This window comes from Dendrobium catenatum, unplaced genomic scaffold (assembly GCF_001605985.2).
Source record: "Dendrobium catenatum unplaced genomic scaffold, ASM160598v2 original_scaffold_176823, whole genome shotgun sequence".
NCBI lineage: Eukaryota > Viridiplantae > Streptophyta > Magnoliopsida > Asparagales > Orchidaceae > Dendrobium > Dendrobium catenatum.
The window spans coordinates 1,595-18,522 of NW_021495244.1; the positions used below are offsets into that span (position 1 = coordinate 1,595).

The 16,928-nt window shown below is 37.9% G+C and overlaps 1 protein-coding gene across 2 annotated transcripts; it reads right to left on the reverse strand.

The window, feature by feature from the left end:
* Positions 1-9,303: 9,303 nt before the first annotated feature.
* On the reverse strand, positions 9,304-13,211 carry LOC114578833. 2 transcript variants are annotated; one of them, XR_003699766.1, is made up of 4 exons: positions 12,800-13,196; positions 10,155-10,369; positions 9,949-10,072; positions 9,304-9,517 (listed from the first exon to the last, which is right to left on the reverse strand). XR_003699766.1 is itself a non-coding variant. In XM_028692337.1 (3 exons), the coding sequence occupies exons 1-2, from the start codon at positions 13,203-13,205 to the stop codon at positions 10,161-10,163; spliced, it is 615 nt and encodes a 204-aa protein (XP_028548170.1). In that variant the 5' UTR covers positions 13,206-13,211; the 3' UTR covers positions 9,304-9,517; positions 10,155-10,160. The 2 variants fall into 2 exon arrangements, 1 of the variants encoding a protein (XP_028548170.1); XM_028692337.1 differs by lacking the exon at positions 9,949-10,072 and having other exon boundaries at positions 12,800-13,211.
* Between the last annotated feature and the right edge of the window lie 3,717 nt (positions 13,212-16,928).

The window sequence follows — 16,928 nt, forward strand, 5'->3', positions numbered from 1 at the left end:
GAACTACACGGTCCTCCTGACTTATGTCGGCCGCCGAACTGCCAAGTCCTTCCAACCCTCCGTCGCCAGATGACTACAGGTCCTCCTGACTTCCGTCGCCCGCGACTACAGACCTTCCAACAAAGCAAATATGTCAATAGTAACTCTTTTGTAATTAACATCATGTAATGTACTCTATAAAAATATACATCAAGCTAAGGCCTTCTCCCAAGGAAAGGCCTTCATTGTAATTTTTCGGGACTTGCATACTAGTGGATTCATTTCAAACTTGCTAAGCCTCCGTGGTTTTTCCCACCTTTTTAGGGGTTTTTCACATGAAAAATATTGGTGTCTCATGTAAATGCTTACACCCTCTCTTTATCTTATTTGCGTGCCGGATTTTCGTTTTACAATGCTTAAAGACGGATTAAACTTTATAAATTTCTCTAACCGCCCGCCAAAATAACTCCCCTGGACGCAATAGTTTGGAGTCGTCTGTGGGAACGTGATTCCCGACATGGGGGAACTTTTTGCTCCAAACTCTCAAAAGATTGCTTCTTGTCAATTCCTGACATGCATCATTTGTCTGCATCAGATGCGGATGGGGAAAACTTTGACCCCAATTATGGTCAAAGATCCTCTGATGCTTTCTATATCAAGATGATATTTCGGGAAAAATTCCAGCGACATGCAAGGATACTTCCAAATCAATTACAAGCCTTATACAGTCCCCTGCCTGGCTTCTACTCCTTGGACAAATCTATAATCTCAAAACTCAAAAAAGGCAGTAACGGTCTAAAGATAAGGACCATTTTTCACTTTGATTCGGATATTACGCGGCGTCTTCGCCCCCTCCTAATCAAAGCTTAAATCAATCCCAGAGGGATTCAAATTTGACCTCTTCCACACAGTTTAACGTCGTCGCAGCAAAACGCCTCTAACATACAACCTCAGAAAGGTCTCACATCCTTGGTGGATTCTCTCAACCTCTTCCACAACAGGTGTAATGTCAGCGAGCAAAAGGTCCAGCATACAACCTCGAAAAGGTCTCACATTCCCTTGGGATTCTCTCGACCTCTTCTAACACGTTAATGTCGTCGAGCAAAAGCTCCCGACAACAAGCCTCAAAGGTTTTTCACATCCTTGTGGATTTCTCTAAACGACCCTTCCACACAGGGTTACGTCGTCGAGCAAAGGCTCCGACATACACCTCGAAAGTTTCACATTCCTTGGTGGATTCTCCCCGGACCTCTTCCAGACAGGTTAACGTCGTCGAGCAAAGGCTTAACATAAAACCTCGGAAAGGTCTCACATCCTTGGTGGATTCCCCCGAACCTCTTTCCACACATGTTAACATCGTCAAAGCAAAGCTCCGACATACAACCTCAGAAGTCTCACATTCCTTGGTGGATTCCCCCTGAACCTCTTCCGCCACAGGTTAACGTCGTCGAGCAAAGGCTCCGACATACAACCTCAGAAAGGTCTTCACAATCCTGGTGGATTCTCCCACCTCTTTCCAACATAGGTTGATCATCAGGAAAAGGCTCTGACAAACAACCTCGGACAGATTATACATCTATAGTTAATGTCACCAAAATGCCGTCAATGACTTTCCATCGGACTTCTACACAAAGTTAAATTTCTACCTGATGTTGAATTTCTCCTTGTCGCTGAACTTTTGCTTGCAGGGACTTTCAACGGACTTAATATCCGACGTGTTACTCTACGCGATGCAGATTCTACTCGTCGCGCACTTCTGCGTTGTTTACGAACTTTCATTGGTCTTTCTACCCGCGTTGAAACTTCTATCCGACTTTGCACTTCTACGCACGCCGGACTCCTACTCGTCGTCGGACTTTATGCTCAGTCGACAAAACTTTCACGGCCTGCTACCCGACGTTGAACTTCTACCCGACGTCGGACTTCTCCTTTCGTCGGACTTCGCCGTCAGCCGACTTCTTACTCGTCGCGAACTTCTGCCCGTCGAAGAACTTTTATCGGTCTTCTGCCGAGGACGTATTTCTACCCGACATCGAACTTCTCCTTGTCGTCGGACTTCTGCTCATCAGCGGACTCCTACTTATCATCAGACTTATGCTTGTCAGAGACTCATACTCGTCGTCGCGAACTTCATGCTTGTCGACAAACTTTTCGTCAGCCTGCTACCCACCGTTGAACTTCTAACCGACGTCAGACTTCTCCTATTGTCGGACTTACTGCTCATCAGCTTACTCCCTACTCGTTTGTCGACAATCTGCTTGTCGACGAACTTTCGTCGGTCTTCTACCCGACGTTTTACTTCTACCCGACGCGTACTTCTACTCGTCATCGAAATTACTGACCGTCGTGAATTTTGTCAACGCTGGATTTTTTGCAGTTCAACAGAATCTCTCAAAGAACTGAGGGACAGGAGAAGAAATCCTGTTTAAGCTTCTGCACGTGAGGAGGGGCGCTAATTCGACCAGGGGAAATTTCCCGCTCGCATATAGCGGAAGCCTCAACCGTCAAAAAGGCCGGAGGGAAGGAGAAGAAATCCTGTAAGAATTCTGCATTGCGAGGAGGGGCGCTAACTCGAGCAGGGGAAATTTCCCCGCTCGCAAAATAGCGGAAAGCCTCAACCCGTTCAAAAAAGCTGAGGAGGTGAAGAAATCCCGTAAGCTTCTGCCACGCGAGTAGGGCGCTAATTCGAGTAGGGGAAATTTCCCGCTCGCAAATAAGCGGAAGCCTCAAACCGTCAAAAAGCCGGAGGGAGCGGTAAGAAATCCCGTAAGCTTCTGCACGCGAGGAGGGGCGCTAATTCGAGCAGGGAAAATTCCCCGCTCGCAAAATAGCGGAAGCCCTCAAACCCTTAGAGAAGCCAAAGGGAGAATAAGAAGAAAAGTTGCAAGTTTCTAAAGCCTAGGGTCTATTTATAGGTTTTGGAGAAAGAAGGGAAGTTATTGAATTTTCAAAATCTCCCAATTTTTCTAAATTTTTTTCTGAATTTTTCGCTAATTTTTAGAATTTTTTTGGAATTTTTTGGGCCCAAAAAATTTAGCAAAATTGACATTTACACGAGTGCGGCCCACTAAAGTCGGTGCAGCCAACCGGCTAATCGAAACGGCGCGGGCCAGCTTACAAATCCACGCGCTAGAAGGCACAGATTGGCGGCCACGACAGCCCAACAGCTGCGGCAGCAGCCGGGAGCAACCGCCGGCCATTTCACGCGCCGTTAAGGCACGCGCGGGAGGCTAGCCCAAGCGCAGCCAGCCCAGCGCGAGCGCACCCTAGGAGCGGAGCGCGGTCCGGCACTACAGCGCGCTGCGGTTCTTGCTGCGGGGTTCCGAGCGTAGGCGGTTTCGAGCCGCGCACGTGGCAGCGGCTCGGTCGGCCTGTTCGGCCGGTTCTGCTGCCGGTCCGAGATTTCGGGTCCGATTTTAGACCCGCGACGGTCAGATTCGGATGTTTTTTGGGTCCCCGTACACATTTTTCGATGTTCCGGACTCGATTCGACACTTCGGAACTTCAACGGGAACCTCTATTGATGAAAGTTCGAGCAAGATGTTAATTTTTTGAACATATTTTTTGCGTTTAGACCAATTCAAATTGTCGACGCATGTATTTTCGGACTTCTGGAAACTACGACGGTCCAAAATAGTGGGGGACAACTGATACGTCATCACAAAAAAATTTAGCTGATCTGGCTACGGAATCTCGAGGCAAAAGCTAGTTGGAAAACTTCAAAAATTTAATTTTGGGAGCACCGAACTCCATTTCAGTGAGCTTAACAGTCAAACTGAGCCATCTCAAAAATACAAACCCAACAACACCAAGATCAACCCAACCCAGCCCAAATTTGAGTCCGATATCAAAGGGCCTCAAAGCACTGTCGCGAAGCGTTCAAACCGTAATTTGAGTTTACCAAACAGTCTCTAATTTTGGACGGAAAAACTTATACTCGAATCGAACGACTCGACAGAAAATCCAACAGAGCCCAAGTTCACTGAAATCCACATCGTTTAAGCCTTCAAAATGCCCTAAAAGAATGGTGCATAAGATCAAAAAGCGATTCGATATCGGCCCGCCATTCAAAAACACTCCCAAATTCGCCCCTGATCTCACGCCTATTTATGGCTTTGCCACTCCTAGAAACTATAAATAGAGTCCTCATTCAAACCACAAAGGGACTCAAGTGAATAGAGAGCATAAGAAGGAAGGAAGAAGGAGAAAGGAGAAAAGGAGAATCCCCTCCTCCTCGGACCACCTCCGGAGCTCTTCCTGTCGCCCGAACACGCCGGGATTTGCGTGATACTCGGAAGAACGCAGGAATTCTTCCACAAACTTCCACATGGTGTTGAAATTCTTCCCAATTTGCCAAAAGTGAGTTCACTCCTTGACGCCGAAACTCGCCCAATGAAGACGGGATTCTCTTTTTTCCACCAACAACGTCAGAACTTTCTACGCAACGTCGAAACCTTCAGCTCTTCCGCCAAAGTTTCATACCCGGCGCCGGACTTCTACCGGTTATTTAGACTTCGCTGGACGTTCTACGCGAAGATGGATTTCTTTCCTTTGTTGGACTTCTACCTGACGAGTCTTTTCTGATCTTTTCGTCGTCAGACTACAGTCTTTCCGACCTCCGCGCCAGTCGGACTACAGGTTCTCCTGACTTACGTCGCTCGCCGACTACAAGCTTTCCGACATCCGTCGCCCGTCGACTACGGTCTTCCTGACTTACTGCGCCCGTCGACTACCGTCTTTTCCACCTCCGTCGCCCGCCGACTATGGTCCTCTGACTTAACCGTCGACCACCGGCTGCAACAGTCCTCGACCCCGTTCACCAGATACTACGATCCTCCTGACTTCCATCGCCCACCGACTACAGTCCCTTCCAACAAAGCGAATGATGTCAATAGTATCTCTTTTATTAACATTCATGTTAATGTACTCTATAAATTGTACATTCAAGTTTAAGGCCTTCTCCAAAAAAAAAAATGGAAGGGCCTCATTTGTAATCGACTGCAAACTAGTAGATTCATTTCAAACTGGGCTAGGGCCCCTGGTTTTCCCTCTTTCAGGATTTCCACGTAAAAAATCTTGTGTCTTCATAATGCTAGACTCTCTCTCTATTCTTATATGCGTCCGGATTTTTGGTTACAACGCTAAGACGATAAACTTTATATTTATCTACCGCCTGTGAATACTCCTGAACGCACAACAGTCATTATTCTGCATTCAAAATCTATATGGAACTTGGAACATTTAGAAAGAGTTCTATGCGGTTTAGAATTGCAAAAATGAATCAACTTAATAAATAAATTAATCAAAAAAAATTTTTTTTTTTTTTAAAAAAAAGTCTAATTAGACATAATTGTTCGATGAGTAAAGAAATTATCCTTTCAATCATCGCATCAATTTGGAAGTAAAAAAATAAGAGTTAAATTTTAGCATATGAAAGTTAAGTTTTTTATTAAACCATGCATGAGTAATGTATTTATTTGATAAAATATAATATCTTGAAGATATATTATCATAATGTGTTTAGAAGTTGAATGGCATATAATAATTAAAAACTATTTCTTTATTATTTTATTCATTCTTATGAGCTCCATTCTTTGCTATTTATGCTATAATATATACCAATGATAATGTATAATATAATTTAAAGGAATAAAAATTTACTGAATTGTTATATCATTATCATAATTTAAACTTTTATTTGTTTTAGTGATTTTAATCTTCAAATAAACTTTATTAAATATACATTACTAAATAATTAAGTGCCTATTTGCCACGACTCTTTTTGACAAATTGGATTATGCTCCTTTCAATAATTGGAATAAGAATTTTCTTCCAAGGTCTCAAAAATCCCATCACTCTCGATCACCAAGTAACTAATCTACCGCGCATAATTTTGTTATTAATAGTAAAAATCAAGTTACAAAGCATTAGAGATTTTTTCACTCAGTCAAAGGAATGATTCTATAATCCAAATTGTATTTAGCGGTTTTTGTAAGCTTTATTCTTTACTAGATCAGTGCTTTTTGTTTGAATATAATGTTTCTATTATGTTTCAATAGTAACTAAAAATTTTTTGTACTGACGAAAATTTCTATTTATGAGATGTTACAGAAATTTATTTATCATATGTGATAATTCTAAGCATTGAATATTTCTTTGCTAATAAATTAAAAAGTTCCGAAATAGAATAATATAGAAAAATGTTAAAAGATTAAATAAATAAATAAAACTACAGTTGTTATAGTAACCCGAAAACTTCCCATTAATACATTTTATATATAGTTTTATATTAAATAATAATATATATTAGTGATTATAATATAATATATATATATATATTATATAGAGAGAAGAGGAGAGAGAGAGGAGAGAGAGAGAGAGAGAGAGAGAGAGAGAGTGTGAGCAGTCAAAAAAATTGAGAGAAGATAACTGCTGGTTCAACATTACAATGAAGTGGCGAAGATGTGCGTGCGAATGCGGCCTAGGTGTTTTCGGGTTCATCTTCTCTTTCTGTGTTTGCTATAGATAATCTCTTCCCTTTCCTACTGATTTCTCAGCTAGTGGTTGTTAATCGCGAGGTCGGACCTGGTTTTTTTGGAAGGGAAAATTTAAATCGAACGTTCTCTTTCATGATGCTTTTATCCAGGGATTCGCCACTCTTTCGGAGTTCCCTGATCTTAAATTTCTTCTTGCCATGGTTTACATGCTTTATGGATTTCTGTGAGAAAAATGAAGGCTTAACTATACATCTTGAGTTTGCGTTTGGTTGGAAAGTTTCCCTGGTAGGCGACCTAGTTAAGATGCTATTCACCAAGTTCTTTCTTTTAACTTAAGCTTTCATGGTGATTTTTCTGTCACTTGCTTGAATCCAAAAAATGTTTTGATTTAAAACTTATGAATGATCTTGAACTATTGCCGTGTTTTCTCGCCACCGTTCTTAGCTTCGTGGGAGCGCAGCAAACTATTAATGAAGTTTGGTTAAATGATCTCTCTTTCAGACTGTTGATATAGATTCTCACTATAACTTTGGAGTATCCTTATCCTCGCAATCTTTCGTCGCACTATTTACTCCTAGAATTTTACATCGCTGGCTTGGTTTCGTGTTTGGCCGTGCCGTTGGGACGGATAATGCGATCTTATTCAAGTTATAGGTTAAAAAAATGAGGCCCTCTGTTAGGCCGTCGTGATTGTTGATTAATGTTACAAAGAAGTATGGTTGATCAAGTTTGGGTTGGCTCGGAATTATGGGATTCATTCAACGTGTTGAAATGGAAGAATTTCCTCCTATTTGTAATCACTGTAAACTTCTTGGTCATTCTGAAAGCTGAATGCCATATTTTAAACCCCCACATTAACTCTTGATTCTAATGCTGTTTGTTTTTAGAGGTGAGTGAGGGTGTAGATAATGAAATTTGTGTGAGCCTATTCTTTCGGTGGAAACCCTGTTATTGTTGATGACTTTGCTGTGATTTCTTCTCAGCCTTTAAGTCATCCAGTGGCTGATATTGAGATGGTAATTCCCCTTTAGCTGGAAAGGATGTTGTTAATCTGCCTGAGGCTGTAGCTTCTGCTCCTCTCTTTAAAAATAGTCGAACCCTCTATTGATTAACTGTAATATTGATAAAGATATTTTGTTAATGTTGAGCAAGATTCTTTGTCTTCTTGCGTAATTTAGTGAGGAACCGAATGAGTTTGAATTTATAATGGTGGTGGCTTTGTTTCTCCAATTCCCACTTTGGTGAGCGGGGGGGGGGGGTGGAGGTGGGGGGGAGCTCTATGGTGATAATGAGATGGAGGCAAGCTGATTTGGCTTTAATTGATAATGCCGGTGGAGGAGACTAGTACGGAGGAAGTTGTTGTTTTCGCGGTCATAATGATGCAGAGGAGATTGGTCAAGTATATGAAGTGCCTCTTACTGTCATGTCCCCCAAAGGTTTAAACTCTCTTTCTATCTCAAATTTGGAACAACATGTTCTAGGCAATCGCGTTTGACATGATAGGTATCTTTTATCTTCTTGAGGGGTGTGAGGATTTAAACGTTGAGGAAGTTGACTCTATTTAGGAGTTGTATGGATTAGTTCAAGATTTCTGAAAAAGCTTTTTTCACATGGAAGTAAACGTTGTAGGAGGAAATCTAGAAGTTAATTTTATCTTTTTATCTTGGTTTGGTGATGGGTGGTATGTTCGAAAAGGTTGGTGGCTGCTGCCAAAATTTTCTTTCTTGATTGTTGTCTTATTTGTCCTTGCAGTTTCGGTTGCTGTTGGTGCATTAACTCCGTGCTTTTCAACTTTCTGTTAAGGTCGGCTCGTTGTTTTTGGCCTTTGATCCTGTTTTTAATTTTTATTTTTTTATTTTGAGCTTTTGTGGTTTGCTTATGTATCTTAGTTTTGATTTTCATGACCCATAAGTTTTGTTTCAAGTGTTGTACCTTTAGAGGGCTTAAATTCCTTAAGGACTTGCATTTCTATTTTATATTTAACACGAAGGCCCCTGCTGTGGGGTTATATAATATATATATATATTATATATATATATATATATATATATATATTATATATATATATATATATATATATATATATTAGCAATTGTGCATGCATTATTAAAGATAAATCATGCATCGATAAGAATAATAAAAAAAAATTTAAAGACATGAATTTTAAGGTTTATAAAAGTAATCTTTTGATCAATGACTCATAAGACAAAAATGATTCAGGCCAATTATTGAAAAACCTGCTTGTCTCTCATGCAAATACTTCAGATTAAACTTTGAAAAAAAAAAAAAAGAAAAGATCATAGAATTCTACCATCATAGAATACTGTTTTCCTTGTTTTTATTCGATTCACCGTTTCTAAGAGAGTTCCAATGAAACTTTCTCCATTCATCGTGGGAGATGTAGCTTTATTCTTACTAGATCAGGGTTTTGTAGAACTTCCTACATTACCGATTATTATCATAAAAAAATATTATTACTAGCCGCTAAGCTGCTTTGTGAAACAAAAAATATGAAAGAGCTATTTATGGAAAAAATTCATCATAAAAAATAATTAAAAAAATTAAAAGTTGCAAGATATTTTAGCAATATATATATATATATATATATACACACACACATAATATTTACTGTAAGTTCAAGTCAAGTCCCAACAACAAGACTTTTATGATTAGGAAAGCACCATAGACTTAAGGCTTAGACTTTGTTTGAGACGGATTTTTTTATTGCTTCTCAAAGAAGTTTTCTAGCACAAAAATTTTAGTTTTTTACTAGAAAGCTGCTTTAGGAAGCAGTAAGAAAGCCGTCCCAAATAAAGCCTTAGTTTGAGACATCTTTCTTACTGCTTCTTAAAACAACTTTTTAAATTAAAAATTAAAATTTTTGCACTAAAAAAATTCTTTAAACAGCAATAAAAAGCTATCCCAAAAAAAATACCTAAAACATTTTTTGATAAATGTTCATAGATAATTTTATGCTCTTTTAACTCTTTATGGAGTTCACCATTACTTGCCTCCTGCGAAGTAATTCTCTCACAAAGAACCTGTAAAATGACAAATTACATTATTATTAATTTAACTTTAAGCTAAGAATGAAGAAAACCAATTTTAATAGATTTGAACATGAAGTTGAAATTTTCAATTCATCCAAATTCAAAGATAAAGCATTGAAACTTGAGCATCTTTTTGATGCCTCCTAAAAGCCAAACTCAATCGTGAATCAAAATTTAAATAAGATTATAATTTAATCTTTCTATAAACCATGTTTCAAATATTACCTTTATCCTTGCCCACTAAAACTAGCGGAACAACATAATTATTTATGCATCATTCTCTAAACTTTGAGGAATAACAGTGCATATGTCAAGCAAACTAAAATGAAAAAGATAAAATCTATAAATAGAAACCCTCAACTAATCAAAGGCCTAGTCAATTATTTTAGAGCATGGGTATGTAATTGAAGAATATATATTACCTGCAATAAACATGTTAACTTGCTATCTCGATAAGGGACACGGCCCCGTCTTTCCTCTTTTTCTCATCACCAAGTGCATTTATCACATTACTAAGAGCTAACAAGGCCTTATTTATATATATACCTGCTTAACTTTACAGTCATTAGATATAAATTTTGAAAATCAAATATATAATAGAGCTAAAAAAAAGAATAATCATAGCTACCTTCTTTCAAATGCAGCCCATCAGCTCCAGTACGTTTGCACGTTCAGAACCAGCAAGATTAACCAAATGAAGCTTTGCAAGTAAGGTATCATCACCCAAATCATTGGTAATAGATCCCTCTTTGTTGCAATCAACATATCTAAGGCAACTCTCTCTAATCTTATCTTCCACTAGAGCTACTCCAACCTTTTTCGCGTATATGCTCATTTCATATCCTGGTAGCAAATACATGACACAAATTTTGTCAAATGTATGAGAAGCTATAAAAAAGTAAAAAAATTGAAAAAAAAAAAAAACAAATATGTTAAGAAAAATGATGACCTCGATAAAGGGAACTCTAATCAAGAACTTTTTGTCTTTCTTCATTTTACCAGCCTTCTTAAAAATTCTATTAATTACAAATGGAATAATTCTGGTAGTGTGTGATAATGCTAATGGTGGCCAATATAATTTTAACACATGCTGCAGTGATAATTTCTAACATCTTAGAATTATATGAACATCTCACATATATAAAAGAATAGAGCTTGGCATAGAAAAAACATGAACATATTTACGTGAATTTTTTGTAATTGCAAAAAAAAATCAAATATAGAAAAACTAAATTGATGAAATGTCATTTTTTGTAGTCACATTAGATGGCTTGGTCACATAAAACGACAGTCTTCCAATGACCCGGTTAGGAAAGTAGATCTATTATATTTGTCTTATGTTAAGAAGGGTACATGTAGACCTAAAAAGACTTGGTTAGAAAATATTAAAAATGACCTTTTTTTATAAGATTTAAAGGAGAATTTAACTTTTAACCAGGCATAATTGGAAGTATACAAAATTAAAATTTGAGTCACATGTTGTCTACCATAAGCATTTATTGTGTTCAAGAGACTAACTATGTATATCTTGAATCAAGGAGCATTTTATAACTTCTGGAGCATCTAAAAAGAGTAATGTGGCTAAATGTAAGAATGTGCCTTTGGATGTAAGAGAGGATCTGCTAGTTTATCAATGAAATTAAAACTGACAGTAGTGCATAAAAATAAATGACATTGTATTTTATTAATTAAATGTTGAAGTAGCACTTTGTCTTGATTCATGTATGTATCAAGGCCACAATCCGAACCCAATAATCTCCCCTCGTTTGGAGTTCTTAAATCTAGAAGATGACAATTTAATCTTGACAAAACCAATTTACCAATCTCCACAACTTGCACAAGAGAACATATAATTTTAATGAAGTCATGTTTTGGCAGAAGGCACATAAGAACATTTGGTCAAAAGATTTTTAGATAAAGAGAATTTTATATAAAAAAAATCACAAATTTTAGCGTTTCAACAAGAATAGCAAGTTCATCATCTCATGTTGAATTTAAGCATGATTTATTCACAAAGAAAGGAAAGGCCTAACTCGCAATATCTAAAAAAGATTCAACAATATTTTACACTTAACAAAATTTCTAAAATTGAATGTATGCCATCAAACTTGAGATGAGAGACTTCCATATATAATAACAAAATACCATTAAACAAAAATAAGGTTGAAAACTTGGATACGCTAGGGTAAAAGAATAAACTTTGGTTTTACATAACATTATGTCTAAATATTTAAAATGGTAGTAACCATAGTTATTAAGAAATTCTAAGTTACCTCCAAGCATCATGCCATTGCCAAAAAAAAAAAACAAAGTTCTATCAAAGCACTTTCATAAACTAATTCGACATCATAATAAATAAAATTTTATTTGATCAACTAAGCATAAGTCTACTCGAATGTGTTATGTCCCACCATACGTGCTATCAAAAATATTGCAATGAAATTCATGGAGAGATTTACAATGGTTGGCTTTCTTAACCGACGAAAAAAATATACATGCATCTAACTCACAGCTTCCTCCAAATGATTCAATATTAATTTTGAAACTATAAGATGTATACCGACAATATCATATCCTATATCATATCCTTGTGAATTAAACTACGAGCTCGGTTAACTATAAAGAATCAACAAAGTGTAAGCTACCTAAAGCAAGAAATTTAAAGAAAAATATTCATGGAGATAATGGATATATAGTGGAGAATGAAATGCTTGGTTGAGAAGCAAATGAAACTACATTTGATTGCCTCGTTTATCATTATTATTTATAAAGAAAACTAACATTACTTTTTAACAAGAATAAACTCAAGCACCTTACAGGCATTCTTTCTTTTTTTTTTATAGGGAATGCCACACCATCTCAAAGTTTACAACCTACGCATAAAACAAATATCACATATCAAAAGTTTGTTCCCAAACGATATAAACAAACATAAGCTTTCTATTCATCTCATGAAATAATTCATCCAAAGCAAAGGTATTTATTTAAAGAAAGAGACCAAGCATATGTGCAAGCTAAATTACATACGGAATAACATCTTAGGAAATGATTTGATAAAAGAATCAACCATTTGTCATCACTACTCTTGAAAGGACAAACAATCTTGCTAAATCTTTCCAAACCAAGAAGAGAAGAAGAGATGGGAAAAGAGGAACGGGGAGGAAGATTAGAAGAAAAACAAAGTTTGTAAGGAGAAGGAGAAGAAGGGGTAAGGAAGAATAAGAAGAAGGAAGAAGAGGGAGTAGGAGAAGAAAAGCAAGGGTAGGAGCTCACCTTGCCAAAGGAGAGAGACCGGCGGTTTCAAACGTGGGAGGCAGATGTAGTCCGGCGTTGGGTATCTCGCGAACCAGAGACGACAAGGAGAGGGAGGGAGGCGGAAACTTCGTTCTTTTCTTCTGGATTCGCGAATGAGAGAGCCGGAGCTGGGGGTTAAGGGAGTTCCGTTTCCTTTGTGTCCGAATAGCAGAGAGAAAAAAAAAAAACGAGAGAGAAAGGTCGGCCTCGTCCTGGCGAGAAGGAGAGCTGGAGTGCGAGAAAAAAATTTAACTGCCCCGATCCAGGCTTCTTCCGGATCTCTAATCGAGGATGTTTTCCAAGAGAGACCTCTCGCGGGCTCCTTTCTTTCGATCTGGAGGAAGAAGGATAGCTGCGATAGGTCTTCGGCGTAGGTCCAGTCCATCGTCAGAGCCGCTTGCCGAATAAGGAAGTAAGAACCTGTGATTTGATTTCGTTCTGCCGCCAAATCTCTGCTGCAACTGAATAAATCAGATGGGGGATATGAGAAAGCAAGGGTCAAGATTTTTAAATCTTAAGCCGTTTAGATCAATTTCCTGATCTACTCAGATGATTTTGAATTAAAGGAAAAAGTCAGTTAGTTAGCCTTTAACCTAAATCAATTAGACTCATTTGGGTCTCAAATTTAGCCTGAATTGAACCGAGTTTGGGTCAATTTGAGTCTTTTCGTATTTAAATTTAGTTCAATTAAATAAATTTTTGCAAATTAAATCCAAATCGTCACCAATCAAATAGGTTCAATATGGTTCAATTGATCGAGCATGATCGAGTCCACTTATACTCAAATATTTGCTCAATTGACGAGAGAATACGCACGCCGAAAAAAAGGTCAAAAATTAGTAATTCTTGTGTAGCTCTCCAGTAGACAGCACTTAAGCTGTGCAAACTCTGCTAATTTCGTTGAGAATTGAAACATGAATAACAACAGGTGGTTCGGATTGCTCTATCAGTGGAGTTAATGTATTTTCTGATAAGATGGCATTTACTTTTGGGAAAAAGGCAAGTACGATGACAATTTTTATCATATCTCACCATTGGGATATGATATCGATTCATTCAATTCAAGATATATGTTGAGAGAAAAGTAGGATGTCATATTATGAATTTTGGTGCACGAGAATGGAGGGAAGGAAAATTACCCATTCCAGTAAGGATTTTTCTTTTTCTTCTTATGATGATTTATTTGGAAAAAACTAGATAGAAACAAGAAGAACGATCATGAAAATATGGTAAATTGGACTGCCATAAGTTAAAACTTTTATGGAGACAAAAAGTTAGTATAAATCAAACCACAATCATTGTTCCAATGAGATATCATTTTTCTCGTTTCCAAGTTACCTCGAGACCTAATGAAGCTTAAGATTAAAACTTTTTGAGAATTGGTAAAGAATGGGAGCAAGGACCAAGATGTTTTTGTAATTGTGGGGATGTTTATACTGCAGGTGTGCAAATGCACGATCGGAAATGCTACTAGCAAAATCGAACCAGCGCAATGCTCCCAAGTTTGTTCGACGAAATGTCACCGAAGTATCTGATCCCAAATTTGTTGTGTCAGTTTATAAGAATTTACTAGAAGATGGACAACTGATGCTGTAAATAACCTCAAGATCTTCAACACAAGGATTTTAGGAATGAAGAATGAGATTGCTCATTTCTAATCTTCAGAACAAAAACCTTTTAGAATGTTGGGTTGTTGTTTGGAAAGATTGGTGAAATGATGGATTGTATTTCTAAGATGAGTTTTATGAAAACATTATTTAATCCGATTGATCAATCAAAATTGGATCGAGATAAGATTTTAGACCATTATAGGCATCCACTGCGGTCTTGTACACCTAGAAGATTTTGCAAGAGTCCTCAATTTGGTATAAAATAAAGATAGTGTTGCTATCATTGTAAATGAGCTCCATTACATTGAACTGTTATTTGTCACCCCATTGCAAGTAAAAGATCATTGGTGAAAGAGTTCACAAAAAATGGTATGATTCAAGATTTGTAGTCAGCAGGATACATTATGACTCATTTAATTTCACAAACCAACTTCTTAAGCGATTTTTAGTAGTTCATGAGGAATTGACCTCTTCCATGCCGACGGCAACCACCTTCTCCTCTAGTTGGACATCCTTTTTTCATGATGAAGCGATTAATAAGGGTGATGCTGGAGATCACAGACATTGGTGTTGATAACCTGTTAGAGCTGTAAGGCAATAGGTGCTGCAAACAAGACAAGACAAGAAGGAAAATAATATTGTATATTCACTGTGCTATGTACAAGCTAAGGGATTTATATATAGAGTTCAACTTGTACACATCAGCAAGAATTAAGAACCTAATACATATACTATCTTGAGTTTAGAAACTTCCAGAATATTTATTTGCTAACAGATGTCACTTCCAAATCATCTGTAATCATGTAGGTGACCACTTCTCTTCACAAAGCCTCCAACACCCCCCTGCTTATCCAGGGGGCAACAGAAGAAGACAGAACCCGATGGAGCCACGAAGGCGACTTCGGTGACCATCGCACACTTGCAAGTTGGGCACATGGTATTTCTCACAGTACTACAGTAGTGACTTTTCTACTGCAATAATTACAAAGATAGTATTTGAGCCCTACACTGGAGCCCGATGGAACTACAACAGTGGCTTCTGTGCCAAGAAGCAAATGATTTGTAACATAAAAGTGACACTTTGGGTTGAAGTAAAAGGCATTGGCTCTGTTTGCTACAAGATAAATCTCGTTAAGAGTTTCTACGCATTGATAAAGATTTCCAATTGATCCAAATAGTGGCGGATTGAGGGGGGGGGGGGGGTGCCTCCTCGGCAAATTGGAAATGGTGGCTTAAAGAAATATCTTCTTTCTAAAAATTTCCCTCGCTAAATAGGGAAACACTCGTGCTCCAGGGATTCGCCTCCCAGCTAGGCAGCGACACAAAAGGGTCTAGAGCACGAAAAATTATTAGGTGGCAGAGTGTGGACCGTCCGCACAAGCACAAGGTACTAAGGGTACCTACCTGGGTACCCTATGACACGCACTGATGCACACCTCGTTTTCTCCTACGCTTTTGGCCGCTCTGTTCGCACCTCCAGGCGTGACGGACGAATCTTGCCGGGACGACCAGATCGCCGTCCTGTTCAGCGTTCATGCCTCCCAATTGGTTTGCTTTGTTGTTTGACGGAGGAGCCAGAAGGCAAGGCACGAAGAGCCTGCTGGGTTTCTCACTTGCTCCTCCGCTCGAACCGCTTGAAATCGAAGCCGGCAATCCACGATAATATCGTTCTGCCTCCACAGCTCCACTTCAAGGTTTAGGTAATTCTGAAATTTTTTCTGCATGGTTTAATTCTAAAATTTTTGATTTTTTCCCGCAGTGGCTATCTAGAAAAATGAGTAGAATGATTTTTTTGCCGCAGGGATTCTTATCTATTATGATTCCAAGTAGTTTCGATTGTCTTTTTGATCGGTGAAGTATGGAAGGATTTATTTTGCTTAAATTTATAGTTGCTTGTCTTCCATTACCTATTTACCTTATTCTTGTATCTTCTTAGAATGATGTCGAAATGATTACACCTTATCCCATTATAATCTCTCATTTGTTTTTCTGTGGAATTGTGGAAAGGAGTTGCTTGTTTGATCTTGTGAGTTTCATGTTGATCTTATGTGTTAATAACATAAGATTATAATTTGTAAAGATCTATGACCGGTTGACCTTGAATTAATAATTAGGTTTTGGTATGAGAAATATTTTAAGACGATTTCACAAAGTGCAAATGAGAACAAACAAAGAACTCGAAGCAAAAATCTAAAAAGAATTCGATTGAAATTGAATCATCTAATCATAATGAGGAGAGACGAGCTTAATAACACAGCCTAGTGGAGAGTCAGAAGGCTGAACATGAAATCTACCAAAGTCTTTACCAGCCTCACCGAAAAGAATTTTGTTGCTATGAACATCGATCAGCAGTTTAAGAGTGATTTTTGAATTCAAATCTTCCATGGCTTCTTTGTAGAGATGTTGTGAAAATGGAGTATATAGAAGACAACAAGCTCATATAAGTTTATATAGAGGTTACTTTACGCTTGCCTTTTTGAACTTATCTTCTCTCTTTT